Raw genomic sequence first — 22,560 nt, 5'->3', positions numbered from 1 at the left:
TCTTTTCACCCCAAACAATTATCGTCATGTCATAACTCCTGAATTTCCAACGATAGGACGTTTTGATAAAAAATAATTGAATCAATATTTAAATGTTAATGAACATTTGTTGTGAAATGGAATGTGATGCTGCGTTATTGTTAAATTATACTTATATTAATGTATTTTGCAAAGAAGAAAAGAGGAGCACGTGTAGTTGCTGGCAAAATTCCAAACGTATTTTATAACTCCATAAGAGGTTTTAAAAACCTTTCCCTCCACTTTAAAGAGCATTTTGTGAAAATGAAAAGGATCTGTGGATACTAAGTTTTTTACTCTTAAAAATAAAAGTGTTTTATTGTTGTTTCATGAAGAACATCTGTGGGACCTTTCCATTCCATATAAGGTTAGATTGTTATTAAAATGTTCCCCACACTAAATGAACTTCATTTTTAATACTTTGGCTTTTTTGTGAAAAGTTAAAGCATATGTTTAAACTATAGTTTCACCATTTAAATTTATCATCTCATTTAAAACTTTTCTTTAAAGAACTGTTCATTGAAATGTTCTATGGGAACCAAAATTTGATAATCCATGCATGCAGTCCAAAAAATATATATTTTTCAGTACATTTTGAGCAAGTAAAGCATTTGACGAATGAATAGTCGATTTTATATAGCAAGTATTTCAGTGAGCAGTTCTTAAAAGTAAGTTTTCTCTTGACCTTTTTGTTTAAAATACCATTTCCCTACTATGAAGGGTGTGTAATGGAAAAGGTTCCACTCTGAAAGTAAAAATGTTCTTTATTGGCATTGATGGCTACATGAAGAACCTTTAACATCATGCCCAACATACGAAAAAAAATATCTAAAAATATAAAAGGATCTTATAATAACTTTTCATTGGGAACCTAAAATGTCCTGCAGGTATTCTTTTAGAACACCTAGTATATTATAAAATGCATAGGCTATTATACAAAATATAGATCACCACTATTATTTATTACATTGTACAATGAGCTGTATTCATCTGTTTTTACCGAGCACAGAGTTACATATAACGTTTAAGAAGTGTTTGCTCTTTTCTAGATAAACATTTTCTAAGTAAGACAAGCTGGGCTATTCCCTTTCCTCGCGTTCACCTTCCACGTCGCTAGGGGGCGGGAGGAACACCTGTTTCAGCGCGCTGTCAGCTGCTGCGCGCTCGCCTCAGCTGCCACAGAGAGGCGTTGCTCTCAGAATATGCATGCCTACTGCTGGGCTTTCTCCTATTGGTCCGTCCCGTTGTCTGGGTGGGACGCTCAGATGGGCCATGTGTATAAAGTGGTACATTGCCCCTTTCAGTGCTCCAGTGATACTGCGTGTCAGCGGTGGACAACAGTGCAAAAATAAGTTCAAGCCGTAAACTGTGACAGCAGTCTATAACTTTAAATCTGTCCACGGAGAGAAGTAAACTGAGCCAGAATTGCGCATTGTTCGCCGGGCTGTGTTGGAGGCACGTCCCACCAGAGGATCTTACGGAGATTTGTCAGACACACACACATATTGTTGCGGTCCACTTCTGCTGCCGGTTGTGCCAAAAGCATCATTCCTTTGGACTTTGAGGTAAAGTCTGACGTGTTCTGAACTTGATGCACGCGCGTTGTGTGTCGGACTTTTCTCGACATGTGAAGAAAGTTCATGGACGATTAAAGTTGCCAGCAGTTAGAAGGAACTAAACCGCAGAGGTGAAGAAGGATATTTGAAGTCTCGTTGCTCTAAGGACGATTTCTCTGCAACCACACGTGTGCTTTACCACAGCGAAGTGAGGACGAGTAAGGTTGGTGGTTTTGAATTCACGAGTCTCAAGTTTCTGCCACCCTGGCCAGTGATATTAACGCGTGAATTTGACCTGGGATAAGTTGTCAACACGAGGCAAAGTGGCAGGTGTATAAGTACATTTAAATGCATGGGCATATGTTTTTCTATAAATAGAAGCTCGTGCCAATGTATTAGACCCTGGCCTGTCATCTTAACTAGTCGTCTTCATCATAATCCCAGTGAAACACGCGTGACGCTTTGGCTGTTAGGGTAGGTGTCGTCGCATGGACTGACATGGCCACCGATCTCGCCATGAGCGCAGAATTGCCCAACAGCCCTCTGGCTATTGAGTATGTCAACGACTTCGACCTCATGAAGTTTGAGATCAAGAAAGAGCCCCCGGAGGCTGACCGCTATTGCCACCGTCTTCCCCCGGGCTCACTGTCCTCCACCCCAATCAGCACACCCTGCTCATCGGTGCCTTCCTCGCCCAGCTTCTGCGCCCCCAGCCCTGGATCGCAGCCTGGCCAGAACCTCGTAAACGGCGTCAACAACAATAACAACAACAGTGGCAACGGTAACAACAACACCCAAGGCTCCTCGGGCAAACCGCAGATGGAAGATCTCTACTGGATTCCCAATTATCAGCATCACATCAGTCCAGAGGCCCTCAACCTGACGCCCGAGGACGCAGTGGAAGCGCTCATCGGTAACGCGCACCACCACCACCATCATCATCACCACCAGCCCTACGAGGGATTCCGCGGGCAGCAGTATGTGGGAGAAGATCTCTCTGCAGCCACGAACGGTCACCACCATCCGGTGCACCACCACCATCATCACCACGGCCACCACGCACACGCGCGCCTTGAGGACCGCTTCTCGGACGAGCAGCTGGTGAGCATGACAGTGCGAGAGCTCAACCGGCAACTTAGAGGCTTCAGCAAAGAAGAGGTGATCCGTCTCAAGCAGAAAAGGCGAACCCTGAAGAACCGCGGCTACGCGCAGTCGTGCCGCTACAAGCGCGTGCAGCAGCGCCACATGCTCGAGAGCGAAAAGTGCACGCTTCAAAGCCAAGTGGAGCAACTCAAGCAAGACGTGGCGCGCCTGATCAAAGAGCGGGACCTGTACAAGGAGAAGTACGAGAAGCTCGCGAGCCGAGCCTTTAACGGCGGCGGCAACACTCGGGACCCGTCCAGCGGCAATCACGTTAAAACCACTTCCACGGATTTCTTCATGTGAGAGTGATTCTTGTTAAAGACTTTTCCCCTCACCAACGTATTTGTTTTTTATGATTTTCAGTGTAAATTTTAATTTGAGTTGTTTTTATACACACTCAGAGGTTCACTTTAGAACATACACTCTTTTAAATAAAAGTTGTGCGGTCTGATGCAAATGCAGAACATATTTTTATTTTGTTCAGGATCTTTAAAAAGAACTAAGATAACCAATAGAAATCTGGGGAGCCCATATAGTCAAAGCCAAACCTTTTCTTCCTAAAAGTGCCACCCACTTTTATAGCCGCTGAAGTTATTGATTAGAAGTTATTTGTTGAACTTTAAGTGCTGAAAAGAAACTGCATAAACGTTATTTATGAGAGTGTATAACCTAACATTACAGCGCCATATTTAAAAATCTTCACTTCTTTTGTATGTACCTACTGCACCATAAAAGTCTTAAGGTTAGTGTAATGTTAGGATTATATTCCACAAATACTGCACGGACCCTTTTACTTCATAAAACCTCCGATCAAAATATGGGATCATTCATAACCTCCAGACACATCAATTTTGGATTTTGTCTTTTTTTTTGTTTGTTTGTTTTAGTAATAGGTTAACAGCAAACCCCGACTTGTTTGTGTCAGAGACATAAAATCGCCTCCTTAATCTTTTTTTTTTATTTAATTTTTTTTGTCTTAACGGATTGACTAGTCTTAATGGCGATGAGGAAAAAAAACTGGAACGAAATGGACTTCTGATGGAGCGATGATAGCATTAAAACATAAGCCAGAAAGGGAGATAGCAATACATCATTGACTTTTCTCAGTTATGAACTGAGGTTGAGGGGACTTGTGAACTTTGAGGGCCCTCAAGCATTGCTCAAGTCTGCATTACCCCACCAATCCTGCATGCGGGACATGTATGGTACTCCAAACGCGTCAGGTCCTTTCTCTCTTCCCCATACAGCACTTGGATGAAAAGCATGGCCCTTAACCACTCTTTTTTTCGTTTCTTCTGCTCGACACAAACCGTGTATGTGAAGGAACTCATCCGTACTTGCGAAATCACATGATACCAGACCTTACGTTTTTTTTCTATTGTTTTTCAAGCAAGAACTAAGAAAAAAACACCGAACTGAGACAGAGTTATTTATTTCCACTTGTACATATGTAGAGGTCAATTGGTGTGTTAATTTACCCTTCTTTTTAAAGTCCTTTTTGCTTGATTATTTAAAACGTCTTAATACAATGTTTGTATGTAGTAGCATGCAAATGACAGAGATATTCTATCCTACTGAATATGTACAATTTCAAAGAAAGCCTACTGCACTATGATTCGAAGAATTGGGATTTAATATAACATTTCCTCTGTGATAATCGAATTGCTGTCAGGGTGGGCATAGTTAGTCGATCTAAAGTGCATATAAACACAAGGGATTTAATTGCTGCTATATTCTATGCACCAAATTCGAAAGCAATTAACAGAAGCTCTGATTATGTGAATTTTCTACTTCAAAATAAATCAAGGTATTTACCTGGTTAGACATGAATTTTAAAATACGATCATCAGTTTTTTTTTCTTTTTTTCTTTTTGTTTTAAAGGCCGAGATGACGAACAACAAAAACTAACTTCAGCTATCTGACAACCATCAATAATAAGGAAGGAATGGTTGTTTTAACTTTTTTATGACTAAAATAAAAAATACATTTAAAAAAACTTGCATACACTATAAAGAGCAGTTGCCTATTGTTTTGCATTGCAATGCTGTGATGATAATAAAAAGGCTTCTAATAATTCTCAAATACACTACGGGTAGATATCACGACAACAAATCCGGATATATTTCCACAAGGGACTTGTGCAAACTTAACTACAAGTACTTATCATGTGCATTTGAACTCGATCATTTGGATTTACACAATAGCCCATCTTGTTCAGACTATATGGGGAACGTTGCCAAAGTGGATTATTTAATGCACGTTAATTGTCCTAAACCAGTTTTTAATTGTTTCCGACCTGCTGTATGCTTAGTTCACTAACAATTCAATCGGCCAAATGTCTAAAATAAGATCTCCTTTACCTGGGTTAGTGTCTGCTTGATATTCTCACCTGAAATACACTGTTACCATTATTGTTTCATAGGTTAAATTATGATGCAGTTATGAACCGATCTCTCTGTATATTGGTCTAAACTGGCACAGCGGCTTGGGGTTACATAACCACATGTGCTGTCCTGTGTGCTCTCTTATGTAAAAAAAAAAAAGAAATAAACAAAAAGAAAAAAAAGAAAAAACAAACTGTACATAGCCTATAATTTCTATATATTTATCGAAAATATAAATGTCCTTACGTGTCAGTAAGTCCAAAGCAAAATGTTTCGAAATGGAATGTTGTTCAGAATCTTGTTTTCATAATGTTTAATAAAAACTACTGTCAAATGCTTCAACCTGTTTCACAGTGACTCAACAAGTGTCTTTTCATGGCTAAATATGTTATCTGTTTTAATTCTTATACAAAAACCTAATTCGTTTCTCAAATTAATATCATTTGTTTAAACGCCACAAAATATACATAAAAGAAAAATAATGGAAATTTAAGAAATATGGTTTATAAAGAAACCCAATATTTTATAAACCACCGTGCCTCACGCCGCATAAAGCACACTAAATAAGTTTAAACTATAGTATTTTAATGGTTTTGCAATTGTTACGTTTAGGAAGCATAATAAATTAATTTAATATAATTCATTTTATTTATATGAAGACAATGTTTCAATGTCGGAGATTTTATTCTCGTTAAAATTAACAAGTTTACATCTGCGCTGTGCAGTTACATTCTTTTATAGCATTAAAATTTTATCAACATAAATGTTTCAGGAGAAAAGACTTAATCGGTTGAAGTTAAAAGATAAATTAATAAACAAACAGCTCGGGTGATTTATTCGTATCAATAATAGTATTACTCGCCAACCTATCATTTAACAGTAGCAATAAATTAATTCTGAGTGGTTTTAAATGTTGATCTGTTAATCAAGGGTAAATAAAAATTGTTGTTGAGGCAGGTTGCGATCACCAAAATAATCACTAAATTGACACTTAAAATTGAGAAATTATGATCAATTATATTTGTATAATTGCAAACATTATACGCGCATTTAATGTAAATGTTTGGACCGCGTATTAATGTTTTAGGTTATCCAGATGTATTTACATCAATGGCAATAATCATATTAAATTTCAATAGCTTCAAATTGTATTAAATCAAATGTTTCTTCATTCGTAGACCTGTTATATAAAACGAGCTGTTTTCTGATATACGCCGAATAAAACTGCAAGTTTAATATGACATGATAAACGCGAAAGTCTAATTCCGATGAGTTTCTTTTTTTCATGTAGTTTTCAGGTTCGCGTTCTTTGTGTAAAGTTAAAACAGCAATTCTTTAGTTTTTCTTGAAGTTTCTTTAGTTTTTCTTGCTTGTCCACCTGTTGTTGTATCAAAGGCTAAAGACGATGGTTAGTTAGTAAGTGTTTCACTTAACCTTTTTTGCCTTTGGTGTTCATATCACTGCCTTTGTGTTAGAGGCAGCAGTTTTTACATTATCCTTATACTATTAATATCAGTTCTTTTTTTTTCTTTTTTTTTTTTTTTTACATCGCATGCATGACAATCTGCAAAAGACTTTTCTTATTACACATACAGGTCGTCAGCTTCATTCACGCTGCGACAAAGAATATATTAAAAAAAATGTCAATTTATTTTTAAAGACATTTCTTATTAAATTCTGAAGTATGCAACATATTCATTAGTTTTGTGTCGATATGTTCTGTTTTATTATGTTTCAATGGCCGTAATGGTGCATACTTGCTCTTCATCATACCTCTACCACTTATGAGTTTTTCAAACAGCATATTAAGATTGATGGACATCCTTAAAATTGTGATCTTTTTACTCAGTGATTTAGCCAAAATGCCAGTTTACTTAGACTATTCTGATTCTTTTCTGTTCATTGTAAATTATATGTTTTTATTTGTTCCCCTTTTTACAGCAATTTTGTTATTTTGGAAGTAGGTGACTTGGTTGATGTTGTAATGTGTTTCATTTAGTGACTGAAAAATAGGGAAACACTGAAGTATAGAAATGTATTGATTCACCATCCGGATTGTGCTTTTTTCATGTGCATTTTGTCAATAATAAATAAACAAAATGCAGCACAACAGTTTAAGAAAAACAAGTCCAAGAAAACAAAGAGGGTTAAAATACTTGCAATTTATAACAATACTGAATGTCCCCTTATAATTTACTTAAAGAAAACTAAAGTTTGTTATTTTAGTTTATTAACCTAAAGGGAAAAAATCTTATTTTCTCCTCTCATTTCCCCTGTAAATTTCATTTTATCCCCCTTTTAAGTACCCAGCAGTCTCAGGAAAGCTACTTTACAGTTTGAGACATGTGTCTATTTACTGACCAGCCAAGTAAAAGTTATTTTTCCCAATGTCATTTCATTCAGGCATTGTTATCGTGTTACTGACTCTAATGCTTTTTATACTTTTTACTAAAAGCAGACGACGGGAAGGCCTGCATGCATCTTTCTCAAATGGAAATGTAGCCTGGATGACACTTACACTGAGTTGCTAAACATGACATTTGTCATGTTTCGGTGTTATGCACACAACAGGCCACGTTTGGTTGGAGCAGGAGGTGGCCATTGAGATGCTGTCTGTCCTCGTTCGGCTTATAGGCAGCATCCTAGACTGAAGCTCAATCTCAGCTCACTCTCAATCCCTTCCCCCACTCTTCTTCCTGACTTCCTCTCCTTTCTGCTGTGTCAGAGGAGACAATGTGTGTGACAGCTATCACTTCATCCTAGCTTAGTACACAACTGACACACTGTTTTTGTTTTGATAGGAGGTGAGTTTACTTATTTTCTTTTTTGACAGTTTATTTATAAGCATGATGTGTAAGTTAATATGTGTGAATGAGGACAAAGCTCATTTTAATTTTCTTTATTTGCTTTTCTGTTTTGTTTTGTTTTTAAGTCAGAAGGCTGTGCTGTACCAAAATGAAAGATGCACTGTATACCTAGACCCACATTTTATCTTGCATGGTGGTTTTCATACCATAGGCCAAGGTGCATTTAATGATGGAGATGGAGGCAAGTAGAAAGAGGAAGTGAGAGGAAGAGGTAGTGTGTTCTTTGGCGTCTAGGCTGCATTGCCGATGAGATTCCCCTGTAGTCAGCGTCTCTATGGCTCAGCTTACAAGAGCCTCTCACACACACACACACGCACAATGCACTGCGCGCACACACACACACTCTCTCACACACACACACACACACACACTCTTATGAAGACACTTTGGAAATGTGTAGCCTACATCGTGCTCATAAACCATTTTTTATATGTAGGCCTACATACCTGTTAAGAATCAAACAAGCAATCCATACGTCATTATGGAGTATATGGGTTGTCAAAAAGAGCACTAAATTAACGATTGGACTCATAATGGTCATTTTCAAAGGGTTGCAATAAAAAGCCTCCCCTCTAGAGGTCTGTACGCTGGCCACGTTTATTGGACGTGTTTGAAATCATAGACACAAAATGTCGCAACCCCTAAAATAAATCGACAGCTTGATGAATCGCCTATGAAGCTCTATTAACGCTTAGCAGGTATTAATAATTATTTAGAACGCTCTCAGGATTGAATTAGTGACCCAGGGCGCGCACCGTGCGCGATCCCCAAACGCCGACAAACTCATTACTGCGGAACGGCTCCCTCCACACAGCGAGCGGGGCCCCGGCGCAGCACCGACCCGCTGAAAAAAAGCAATTTACAGATGGTGAGTGAGCGACCCTTCGCCGCCGCACAACCGGCTGTCACACACACACACAAACGCGCGCTGACACGCTGTGTGCTGAATAGACAAAGCGAAAAACATGCTATCACAGGGAGAAAATCTGCAACGCAAGCGATTTTTTCCACAGTTTTTCGTGCGCCCGAAAATAAACAAATAAATAAACAAACAGACAAACAAATGGCTTCTAATCTCGAACCGTTCCTGATTATGAAAACGGGGCGATGAAATGCCAGATAATTTGCATCTTCCATACTTTTTCCACGTCAATTAGTGCGTGGAAAGAGTTCCTGTCAATCATGGCCCACTTTGACAGCCTTCTAGAGCTAAACGACTCGTGCACGTGAGGCTGCTTCTGGCGTTGAGTGAAGTGAATATTGGCTCTGGAGGATAAAAAACTGAGGTAAAAGGGAAGTTTTATTATTTCTACAAAAAAAAAAAGAAAAAAGAAATAGGGCATCTTGCTTGAACGTATACTCTCCTCCAAATAGCAGAACACACCGAGACTTTTATTTGTTTGACATGATTCGTTTATTTTGTTTTAAGTGCAGTTCAATGTTCTTTGCATATATACAGCTGCAATAATGTCTTTCTAAAATACTTACTCCTAAAAAAAAGTAAAGACAATTTTGAAAAATTAGACACTGTCTGTTCCTAAGACACACTACAGCAGGAGTGTCAAACTCAATTCCTGGAGGGCCACAGCCCTGCACAGTTTAATTCCAATCCATCTCCATATTTACCTGTAGGTTTCAAACAAGCCTGAAGATATCGATTAGTTTTGTCAGGTGTGTTTAATTAGGGTTAAAACTAAACTGTGCAGAACTGCTGCCTTTCAGGAACTTGAGTTTGACACCTGTGATCTACAGGATTTGAATCCACACCCGTTGGATGAGCATCGAACAGCAACTTCTCAGGTTTCCAAAATATTGCAGATACAGTTTGTATTTCGAAAAGACACCTTGATTTTATACTACTGAGAGTTAATTAGTTTTTCTTTGCTGCATTTTATTTACAAAGAACCTTCACTGTCCTCACAATGAAAACAAAAATCCTTCTGAAAGTAATTATAACCTAAGTGGTCCTGTGCACAGGCATCACTCATGGTGTGCATTCTGCATTCTTTTGAATTATATATATATATATATATATATATATATATATATATATATATATATATATATATATATATATATATATATATATATATATATATATATATATATATATATATATATATATTTATTTATATATATATATATATATATATATATATATATATATATATATATATATATATATATATATATATATATATATATATATATATATATATTTAGAACTATACTTTTTTATTGTTTATGTTTGAATAACATTTGGGTTGACTGTATAGTGTGTCATAGAGCGGCTGGTGGTTGTTGGTCTCAGTTCTTGTGGTTGTAATGAAAATAATGCTGTGGCTGAACAGAAAGAAGTGTCTTTAGTGACATTGGGGTCAGTCAGTAATCAATTGCTCCATTACTTTACTGGGCCTAATATCTACAGGATCTGAATCCACACCAGTTGCATGAGCAGTTATGTCTTAAACTATTTCTTAAATATAAACGTCAAACAACAACTTCTCACATTTCCAAAGTATTGCAAATACAGTTTGTGTTTTGAAAAGACACCTTGATTTTATAATACTGATAGTTTATTAGTTTGTCTTTAGTGCTTTTTTTTTTTTTTACAAAGAGCCTTCACTGTCCTCTCAATGTCTAATAAAAAGTATAAGGTATGTCAGTATTACTTAAAATTGAAATGATGTCCATCTGATGAGTGTGTTCAAATCCTATAGACCACAAAAGTTCCATTCACACTTGCAAACTGTATTAGTGTTCACATTAATACACATTATCAGAATGTCAATTATGAGCACACGCTGCAGTTTTGCAATCTGGCACCAAATCTTTGATCACGTTAAAGTATGCAATTCTGTCAATAGCTGCATATCTGTGGTTTTATTAGCTGTCAATGGTGTAATCATCCAGCAGGTAAAAACAAAAATCCTTCTAAAAGTAATTATAATCTATAAGCATTCCTGTGCACAGGTATCACTATAGTCATGGTGTAAAATCTGCATTCTTTTAAATTCTGAATATATATTTTGGAACTATATCTTGATCTTTATTGTTATATCATCCATAGTGTGAATAGGCCTTTGTCAGTGTAGACACCATATTTAAAAACTGAATGACTGAGACTGTAAGAAATTAGTATGTGCTGTCTAAAATGTTTTTACTATAGTTAATGTTTTAAAGCATTTTCAATGATTTCATGCAGCTAAATGATCAACAACCAGCAAAACATCCGACTGCATGGTACGTCTATTCCTCTTAGCTACATTTTTTAAAGTTTGACATGAGAGAAGTCCCCTTTTTAACTTTGATTTTCTGGCCTCTAAATGGTCTCTGAAAATAAAAAGTGGGTTTAAAAAGCAGCTGCAGATTTCTGCATAATTTCAGCTCATTATTAAGTCTATTTATTTAGTTGTGTGTAAATTTATATTTGTAGTTTTTAAATTAATTTAATGAAAAAAATTAATGAACTTAAAACGTTTAGGGCGACGCGGTGGCACAGTAGGTTGCACGTTCGCCTGACAGCAAGAAGGTCGCTGGTTTGAGCCTCTGCTGGGTCAGTTGGCATTTCTGTGTGAAGTTTGCATGTTCTCCCTGTGTAGGTGGGTTTCCTTCAGGTGCTCCCGTTTCCCTTACAAGTACAAAGACATGGTATAGTTGATTTTGGTATTCTAAAATTGACTGTAGTGTGTGTGTATGTGTGTGTGTGTATGTTTCCCAGTGATGGGTTGCGGCTGGAAGGGCATCCACTGCGTAAAAACCTATGCTGGATAAGTTGGCGGTTCATTCTGCTGTGGCAACTCCAGCCTAATAAAGGGACTAAGCTGAAAAGAGAATGAATGAATAAAAACGTTCAAATGATTTACTTGCAAAACAGTTTGTAAAGTAATAATTTCTGTCTTTTTTAGATATATGGTAGATATATTATATGAGAGACTTGCTTTGTTTACCAAATGAAATGATCTAATAGGATTTGCATTGTAAACATTAAATACAAGTTAAAATTTGATACTTTTGTATTTAACATGTTAAGTTCTTAGTTACGATACACCCAAAATCATTCAGCATGAATCTGCTGATTTTTTACAATATTTTGCCCAGAAATAGCAAAAAAAAAAAGTTTGCAGATTCTGTCTGGGCCTATTGACTCAAATGTATAATAAGAGACTATATGCATGATAAAAAGACATATAGGTTGTACTTGTGTCATTTGAACACTTTAAATTCCACTAAATTAGATGAATTTAATTGCTTGAATTATGTTTCTGACACCACTCTAAGCAGATTTTTAGTTTTTTTAACAATAACATGTGACCAAATGTCAACCCAGAATATCAATTAAGGAGTTAAAACCTAAAATGTTTACATCTTTTGGTTAATAATTGCATTATAACAGTATTAAGAAATAGCTGATGTTAATGTATGCGCTAGACTCGTCTTCACTCTTTGTTTTACAGGCACTCGTTGACCTGCAGTGACTTTCAGAAAGAGGTTGTGTTTTCGCTGATTCACTCTGATCCATCCATTCGCTTTTCCACAAGTCTGCTGTGTTCGCACCCTTGATCACATGTGTGTGTGTTTTTTTTTTCAGTTCTCGCCACTCACTCTTTCAGCTGTAGTCCCTCTGAACAGGTCAGTTTTTACTTGTCCATGATACTCTTCTCATCATTCTCTTATTTTTTCCTTTTATATAGTCCAACCACAAATAATTCAGAAGCCAGATATAATTTCTGATACTTTAGTGCTAGTCATAATTTATATATTTCTAGTTAATATTTATTTTTTCTATATTATTATATATTTCAGGACACAGGCCATTTATAAAAGTCAGGATAGCAAAATAAATTAAACTAACATATTATACTAAAAAAAATCATCATAAAGGGGTGACATAGTGGCTCAGCCGTTAGCATTGTCTCCTCACAATAAGAAGGTTGTTGGTGTGAGTCCCAGCTGGGTCAGTTGGCATGTTCCTTCTGTGTTCGCATGGGGTTCCTCCGGGTGTTCCGGTTTCCCCCACAGTCCAAAGACATGCAGTATAGATGAATTGAATAAACTAAATTGGCTGTAGTGTGTGTGTGTGTGTGTGTGTGTGAATAAGTGTATATGGATGTTTCCCAGTACTAGGTTGCAGCTGGAAAAGCATCCGCTATGTAAAACATATGCTGAATACATTGTCGGTTCATTCCGCTGTGGCAACTCATGATGAATAAAGGGACTAAACTATGGGAAAATGAATGAATGCATGAACGAGTCTTCATAATGTACAGTGAAATTTAAAAAAGCACACACTAAAAATGCTGGGTTGTTGTAATCCAGCATTGGGTCCAATCAAACATAAAAATGTTGTTGGTTTTACTGAATTTAAATTACACTTTTAACCAAATGGTTTGGATTTCATTTTTGATTCAACTTAGGGTTACAAAAACACAAATTTATTTAGTGCAACATAAACCGAAGAACAATTATTGTTTGGTTAAGTTTGGTTTTAGTAAAATATTAAAGGTTTGCACAAATCTGTTTAAAGTTATAGTGATAGTTGTATAAATGTTGTCATACTAACATATGTTAGTAGTAATTATTGGTTCATTGTTATTAGCTTTTTATAAAAAAAATACCATTAGCAAGATGAATTTGAGATATTGTCATATTTTATTACCATTTTCTAAACTGTAAGAATGTGAGAACCTTCAAAGGCATCTGAATAACATTTGGTTTGACTGTATAATGTGTCATCGAGTGGCTGGTGGTTGCAGGTCTCAGTTCTTGTGGTCGTAATGAAAATAAAAGTAATGCAGTGGCTGAACAGAAAGAAGTGTCCTTAGTGGCATTGGGGTCAATCAGCAATCAATTGCTCCATTACTCTACTGCACCTGGCCAACAGCCATCACACACATATATACACTTTGGACTCCTCATCCACCAAATCTCTCCCTCTGTCTTTCTCTCTTCTACCCTGAGGCCCATTTCACACCGCATTCATAAGAGAAGCAACAGCAGTTTTACACTGACAGCATTTTTCTGCAAGCGATATGCAGAGTATTGCTTTTAATTAGAAATGGATATCAAGAGTTATTACAGATTATTGTTGTGAAATCTAATTTATTAAAGAAGAGGAGTTACATTTTTCTCAATAATGGAAATTTAGTGACAGAACAAAAGCTAAAGTGTATGACACAGCTTAACATTAACACTCACCAAGTGCCAAATGTCAGTAAAAATTGGTGTTGGCAAGTAGAAAAAAATATATCATTTATATTCAAATTGTAAAGACTGTTTTGTAAATATATATAAATAAATATGAAATCTGATGCGCTGCACGGTGATATTTTTAACGTGAGAATTTTGATGAAAGTGTTTTCAGAGCCTCAGAGCAGCTCTGTTCGCAATAAATAATCCACGCATAATACAAAACGCACCAAACATCTTTAGGTTTGTGCTGAAAGCTTCTAAATCTGTTGTCAACAATGATAGAAGCTTTCCTTTAAATTGCTATGAGAAAAATACCTTAGAGTTCCAAATTAAAGACAAAGAATGAGATGTTAAATTAAGTGGCAAAAAATGCAATTAGAAGAATCTTTAGTACAAACGGACTTGCTAATATTGTATGTTTTCCAATATAAAATAGCAAGACATACACTCACTGGCCACTTTATTAGGTACACCTATCCAATTGTTCTTTAACGCAAGTTTCTGATCAGCCAATCACATGGCAGCAACTAAATGCATTTAGGCATGTAGACATGGTCGAGATGATCTGCAGTTCAAACCAAGCAGCATAATGGGGAAGAAAGGTGATTTAAGTGACTTTGAACGTGGCATGGTTGTTGGTGCCCTACGGAATGGTCTGAGTATTTCAGAAACTGCTGATGATTTCAATTGGGATTTTCATGCACAACCATCTCTATGGTTTACAGAAAATGGTCAGAAAAGAGAAAATATCCAGTGGATGGCAGTTCTGTGGGTCCAAATGCCTTGTTGATGCCAGAGGTCAGAGGAGAATGGCCAGACTAGTTCCAGCTAATAGAAAGGCCACAGTAAATCAAATAATCACTCGTTACAACCAGAAGTGCAGAAGAGCATCTTTGAACGCATAACACATCAAACCTTGAGGCAGATGGGGTACAGCAGCAGAAGACCACACTGGGTGTCATTCCTGTCAGCTAAGAACAGGAAACTGAGGCAACAATTTGCACCCACTCACCAAAATACAATATTTGGAACAACTTCCAGCTGGAAAATGCACCATATCATAAAGTGCAAATCATCTCAGACTGGTTTCTTGAACATGACAATGAGTTCACTGTACTCAAATGGCCTCCACAGTCACTAGACATCAATCCAATTGAGCACCCTTGGGATGTGGTGGAACGGGAACAGGAGATTCACATCATAGATGTGCAGCCGGCAAATCTGCAGCAACTGCGTGATGCTATCACTTAATTTCAAAATTTCTGAGGAATATTTCCAGGACCTTGTTAAATCTATTTCATGAAGGATTAAGGCAGTTTTGAAGGCAAAAGGGGGTGCAACTCTTTACTTGTGAGGTGTACCTTATGAAGTGGCCAGCGAGTGCAAATGTTAATGTAATAAATGTAAAACTGTCAGTTTGTGGGTCAACTAATTGAAAGGCAACAAATAAAAGTATTACTAATACATTTCAATTAAATTATGTTTTTTCAAACTTTCTATTTCTTAAAGAACCTGGAATTAAAATTCAGCAACACAACCTGTTTCAGCAGTAATCATTTTAAAAGAAACTGTTTTATATAGCAAAAGTTTAATGCTAAATCAACATATTAGAATGATTTTTCTGCAATAAGATTATTTTGAAAAAAAGTTTTATTAGTTTTAAAATCAAAAATGATTATTTAAAATGATATAAAATACATTATACAGCACTTAGCATAATTGAGTACACTCCATTTAAAAAAAATATGTTTATTCATTTCTCAGTAAATATAGGGAAGTCTTTTGATGCATTTATATAAAACAGATTTATTAAACAGATATATTTATTCTAACAATATTTTAGTCACCAAACATGTAAAAATTGAAAGATAACACAATTAAATTCACACAAAATATTACAAAAAAATCTTCAAAATAATGAAATTTTTAAATTTTATTGCTTCTCTTTATTTTTTTCTCTTTTTAAATTTCTATTTAATATTTTTCTATGACATAAATTTGGGTGTACTAGTTTTTGGACTATTATTGTAAATATTTTGTTAGATAAGCCCCAGATTTGGCTTCAGTACTAATCTAATGTATATGCACAGATATAATAGTTTATAGCTTTATTAAAATATGAATTTAAAAGATAGATTTGTGAGGGGTGTACTTATTTAGGCTAAGCATTGTATATTATACTATTATACTAACACATTGTATATTTCACAGTTACTGTCTTCTGAATTTCTGATCACATTTTTTGGTACCATGACCGACTTATTTCAAATACTTCATCTTTTTGAGGTGAAGTGTTTGATGTATTTAATAAAAATCACTTTATTTTATAGACCTACATATTTCTCATAATGCTACCAAATGTCCATTTAAATTACATCACAATTAATTTCCTATATGACATAATTAATTAAAATACACACCTGAGTTCTGAAATGAATCAACCTATTTTTAAAAACTACTTTTAACCTTAATTCTCACAAATACCAAAATATGAACAATTAGAATCAAAATTTAATTTCACACTGTAAACATCATGAATCGAAGAGGTGTAAAATGAAAAACAGAGCGAGGAGGAGTAGTAAATGGGAAGCAGGGAGCTCTAGAATGAAGCCAGCGACCAGCCGAGTCTACTGACACTATCATTACTCGTGTATGTCAGCAAATGGGCCAAAAGCGCTTTCCCTGAATGAACACACACAGAGTCAAGGACCAGGATCAGCGCTCATCTGGTGGAAGAGTCTCCCTTTAAAGCAGGACAATCATACGCTCCATCTGCACTCCACTCATTCACCTCTCCATCGGGTGGTGCACTTCAGCAGAGAGACGCAGTTTAGCTTTCTGCAACAAAAAAAGAAAAAGAAATAAAAAATGCTCATTAAAAATGACATTGATACCAGAAAATACAGACAGTTTTAGAAATTAAGATAGATACAATGAAGTTACTGGTTTCCAGCATTTTGCTAAATATATTTTTTTTGTGTTCAACAGAAAAAAAAAGTCAAGCAGGTTTGTGAAAAGTGATGGGTAAGAAAAAAAATGACAGAATTAACATTTTTGCATTATCCTTTTAAGAAATCTTATATAATTTCATATATTCATTCATTCATTTTCTTGTCGGCTTAGTCCCTTTATTAATCCGGGGTCGCCAGGATTTTGAATTTTGTTTTGTTTTAGCCCCCCTTTGAATTTTTTTCAGAAAGACGCTGTTCTGTTCTGTCTTTTAATTCATTTCCAGATGCACAAAAATATCTTTTCATTTTTTTTGTATTTATAGTTATTATGTGTGTAGAAATGTGTGCAAAGGATCTGCAGTTCAAGAAAAGGACATGACGAGGAGTCCATTAATTCTTTATGTGTCCAGGATGCCTGGAAGAGACCTGTATATGGTAAAGACAACTTTGATTTTTCTGACGTCCATTTAGATTTACAAGATAGTGATGTTCTGGAATGAGTTTGAATGATCAGTAATGAGACCCAGCACTTTGTTTTGCTATTATTTTCCTGCCGGTTTGGTGTGACTGGAAAAGAACACTTCACATGCAGACTCAACCTGACTGATAAAGTTGGTAAGTATCTTTGCTTCTTTTCTCTGCTGTTGTGTCTTAGTCTCAAATAACTTTCACACTTATTTACTTTACAGTGAGGTCAAGTATGAGTAGCTAAACCTTTTTTTTTTCACTGTGTGCTTACTTTAACCCTTTTTGAACACTAATTAGCTTATTTACTGTTCTTGGCCTCTAGTTCAGTTTGAATTTGGCACACAGATTAAATAACTGTAACTGTTCATGTGAGATTCATGTGTCTTTATTTACACATACTTTATACTCTTTAAAAAGATAAATGTGCCAGGATAAACCAAAAAAGGGTTTTCACAGTGATGTCATAGTTGTTTGGTTTGGGGTCGATGCCCCTGTGTACCCCACTTAATAGTAAAAGAACAACAAAGAACATTTTTGTGAAGAGTTCTATTCAACTATTGAACCATTTTTTCATAGTGTAAAGAACAGTTTCATAATCTAAAGATTTTAGATTTTCATTGAATTAGCCCTTTGTGGAATCTTTAATACACATATAGAAGCTTTTTTAAGAGTCAATGTAGAGGGTCCAAAGGTAAACTTAGACATTTTAAATCTTGAAAATATTAGATAAATCTGATTAAGTTCTATATAAAGAGTCAAGCTTGAAATTATTCATACCCCAAGGTTATTAATAATTTCAGGCTTGACTGTATATACAATCCCAAGTCAGAAAAGGTTAGACAGTATGGAAAACACAAATAAAAAAAACAAAGTAGTAAGTTTAAAATTTACTTTGACTTATATTTCATTACAGGCAATATGAAGACAAAATATTTCATGTTTTATCTGGGCAACTTAATTTAATTTGTAAGTATTCATCATTTGCTGTCAGACCTGCATCACATTCCAAAAAAGTAATCTGGTAAATTGATTAAATAATGATGTGATTTGAAACAGATGATTTCAACAGGTGATTGTAATTATGATTACAAAAGCAGTATCCAAGAAAGGTCTAGTCTTTTTAAGAGCAAAGATGCACAGAGGACCACCAGTTTGCCAACAAATATGTGAGAAAATGATTGAAAAGTTTAAAAACAATGTTCCTCAAAAAAGATAGGAAGACATTAAGATTTATCACCTTCAACAGTGCATGACATGATTAAAAGATTCAAAGAATCTGGAGGAAATTCTGTGTGTAAAGGACAAAGGTGCAAACCTAAGCTGAACTACTGTGATCTCTTATCTCTCAGGCGACACTGCATCAAGAATTGTCATTCGTCTGTAAGTGATATCACCACATGGGCTCAGGACTACTTTGGCAAACCTTTGCCAAGTACCAAAATATGTAGTTACATCCGCAAATGCCACTTAAAACTGTACTGTGCCAAAAGGAAGCCCTATGTAAACAGTGTTCAGAAGCACCGTCAACTTCTCTGGGCTCAGAGGCATCTAGAATGGATCATCACACAGTGGAAATGTGGACTGTGGTCAGATAAATCAGTATTTTAGGTGTTTTTGGAGAAATAAATGTTGTGTGCCCTGGAGCAAAGAAGAAAAGGATTATCCAGACTTTTACCAGCAACAATTTCAAAAGCCAGGGTCTGTCATGGTATGGGGTTGTGACAATTCCCCTGTCAAAGGGAACTTGCTCTTCTTTGATTGCATCATTAATGTTGAAAGATACACAGAGATTTTGGAGCACAATATGCTGCCTTCTTTACCATGCATATTTCAACAAGACAATGCAAAACCACATTCTGCACACATTATAAAGTCCTGGCTGCGGAGGAAGATGATACAGGTACTTGACTGGCCTGCCTGCAGTAGACCTGTCTCCAATAGAGAATGTGTGGCACATGTTCAAGTGCAAAATGTGACCACGAAGACCCTGTACTGTTGCCTACCTTAAGACTTGTTTGCCAAAAGAATGGGACAAAATTACACCTGAAACACTTCATCACTTGATATCTTCAGCCCCTCAACGTCTTTTGAGTGTTGTGAAAAGGAATGGCAACATTACAAAGTTGTAAATGCTTTACTGTTCCAACTTTTTAAAAATGTGATGCAAAAACCAACATTGGAATACATTGGAAAAAATGATAATAAAATCATAAGGAACCCATTAAGTAATGTTACGTAATAATAAATAATGTTTGTTGTATTATCTGCAATGAAATACAAGTCAAGGTAAATTTACAATTTTTATTTTTATTTTCTTTCTTTTCTGATTTGGGGTTGTAGATATAAATTTGCCTGGTGTACGTTGGTGTACTACATGCTGTATTTATTTGTTTGTTTGAATAATTGTTATGCAGGTCAAGTACTTTAAGTACAAGTTATTTTAAAAGAGCAGAACAAATACGATGAATATGAAAATAATGAAAAGTTTATTATTTCTGCCTTTAAAGCAATCGAGAAAGCAATTTAAAAATGCATCCAATTTTTTTTTACAAATTTACCGATTTGTTATATTTACTCATTTAAGTATTTAAATAATTGTTATACAGGTGAAGTATTACTGTTTTTAACTGAGCTAGTAGAACATTTTAAAATAATTGCTCATTTAAAAAAATAACAGTGTCAATGCTGACCTGAATTTTAAAATAGATAAAATATTAAATTATTAATAATTCATTGTGAAACTAATTCATTAAACAAATAGTACCTAATCTTTCAATTGAAATAAGAGATTTACATTTCCTGTTTTATTATTTATTCTTCATTATTTTAATAATTTATTTATTATTCATTTTATAAATAAAATACTTGAGTATCATGCAGCTTGAGCACAATTGTCTTAAAACAGCAGAAGGACAAAATAATACAAATGTAATTTTAAAATGTGAGTAAATGAAGTAAACAAATATTTTATTCTATATCTTGAATGTATTTCCATTTATTAATATGGTGATTATTACATTAAAAAATTAAGTGCATTAAAAAACTGCATACGTTTTGGCTTCCCTTATGTGCATACATTATGTGTGTGCGTCTAATAGATACCTCACTTAAGTGCCTCCTCTTAATTTGGTAATCTTAGATTTAGTGCACTTGATATTCGCTGACAGACAATGCTCAAGTATCCAGGCTTTTGGATTGATACCCTGTCTGAAAGTTGGCAGTGTGTGTTAAACTGCAGCCCTGAGGGTCTCTCTGAGAAACCGCCACACGCAATGTTCTGCATTTTATGCCTCTTTAAGACCCTTACTTGTTGTTGTTCAGTAATGTTGTCAATGAACCGAGGAAAGTTGTTGGCATTCTCTCCTTCAATCTATTATTAAGACCGTACTGACAGATTTATAGGGTATCGTGGCCAAACTCTCGACACAGAAAGCACCTCTAACAAGCGAAAAAGATGCACATAATGGAAGAAACTCCAAATCAATTATAATGTTTAGTATCAAAAATTCTCTGCTCTCATTTAAAGGGCCCCCGGTTCATGTCCTAGTTTACCTTTGTTCCACTTTATAGGTCCTCATAATACAGAAAGAGAGCAGAAAGTTTTCCGCTAAAGTCTGCACACTCAGCTTGTAAATGGAGGGAGAAAGAAAACAGAAATTGTGGTAAGAATAGTTGCGCAAATGACAAGAAACTGGCTCATAGTGACAGAAGGAGGTGTATTCGCACCAGCTGCTGGTTAGCGCGAGCGAGAGAGACTGACAAATCATCTCTCTGGTCTAAATGGCGGAGAGCATGTCTTGTGGTGAGACGTATTGGCAGTATGAGGTCATGGTGGAAGAAAGGCTGACTTTCCTGCATCTCCTATTCCTACACTGCATTACTGAGCGTGGCTCTGATGAATTATGACACCCCAGTCGTCTGCGATTTCCTGTTGCGGTGACCCTAATTTAAGCCATTAACATTTGGAACTCCCACCTGAGAACTCCTCCACCTTCTTCCTTTCAAAAATACAACTTGCTGTGTTTTAATTTCTTATATATGCCTCTCTTAATGTCAGTCATTTCCTCTGTCTGTCTGTCTGTCTGTCTGTCTATTTATAATTTGTCTACTTAGAATTTTAAGATTCTATCTGACAATTTTCTCAAAATTGACTTATTGACATATTCTTACTAAATGACAACTTATTTACATTATGGGATTTTTTTATAAGTTGTTTACACTTTAAGTCTTTTAATTTTAAAAAACAAATATTACACACATACTGTTTGTTATTGAATGCAAAAACTTTAAAGCTCAATATCTCAAAATCATTAAGAACGCAGATGGTACTTTATAATTCCAAGGTGACAAGATATTTACATCCATCCAGCCATCCATCCATCAATCCGTTTTCTGTTCAGTCAATCTGTCAGTTAGTTGATCGATCAATGTCTATTATTTGTATTATGAGTTATCCACACTGTAAAAAAATATATATCCGTTAATTAACAGGTTCCGTATTTTGCTGTTCACACAGTGTTTTGTGTTTATTTATGATTGTGAATTGCATTATAGGAGTTTTATCTCTGTCGACTTTCAGTGTCACAAATTCTATATTGCAGATTAACAAAGTGACTTTTATTGGCATTTTAGTAGGTTGTGACAAGATATTGTTCAGGAAATAATACAGAGAAGAGTAAGTCTGTAACATAACAGAAAAAGTACGGGCAGTTTGTTACCAGGGCTTTGTACCATAATTTACAATGCAAAAACAGACAATAAATCACTTCAATCAATTTAAAATGTCAACAAAAGTCACTTTTCAAACTTTTCAAGCTTTTGGAGAAAGATCAACATTCCAAAATGCAAAATTCAAAACCACAAATAAGTGAAAAAGAAAAAACATGAATCACAAAATATGGAAAACTGCTAATTTACATTTACATACATTGGCTCTCTATAGAACAAAAAATTATTGTTTTTTATTTTATTTTATATTTT

At 35.4% G+C, this 22,560-nt stretch overlaps 1 protein-coding gene and 1 long non-coding RNA gene across 3 annotated transcripts; both read left to right on the top strand.

The window, feature by feature from the left end:
* Positions 1 to 1,135: 1,135 nt before the first annotated feature.
* mafaa (MAF bZIP transcription factor Aa) lies at positions 1,136 to 5,291 on the top strand. Its single transcript, NM_001082940.2, has one exon. It carries the CDS (start codon positions 2,073 to 2,075, stop codon positions 3,018 to 3,020), a length of 948 nt encoding a protein of 315 aa, NP_001076409.1. The 5' UTR covers positions 1,136 to 2,072; the 3' UTR covers positions 3,021 to 5,291.
* Positions 5,292 to 7,557: 2,266 nt separating this feature from the next.
* On the top strand, positions 7,558 to 19,874 carry LOC137495884 (uncharacterized). Of its 2 annotated transcripts, XR_012408048.1 has the most exons (7): positions 7,558 to 7,906; positions 8,035 to 8,180; positions 12,427 to 12,460; positions 12,561 to 12,601; positions 17,436 to 17,547; positions 17,689 to 17,727; positions 18,930 to 19,874. It is a non-coding gene; the product is annotated as an uncharacterized lncRNA (long non-coding RNA). The 2 variants fall into 2 exon arrangements; XR_012408047.1 differs by lacking the exons at positions 7,558 to 7,906; positions 8,035 to 8,180 and adding an exon at positions 8,591 to 8,837.
* The last annotated feature ends 2,686 nt before the right edge of the window (positions 19,875 to 22,560 follow it).

The sequence above is a fragment of the Danio rerio genome, chromosome 6 (assembly GCF_049306965.1).
Source record: "Danio rerio strain Tuebingen ecotype United States chromosome 6, GRCz12tu, whole genome shotgun sequence".
Classification (NCBI taxonomy): Eukaryota; Metazoa; Chordata; class Actinopteri; order Cypriniformes; family Danionidae; genus Danio; species Danio rerio.
Note: the sequence above shows the minus strand (reverse complement) of the source record. Positions and strands in the feature narration are given on the sequence as shown.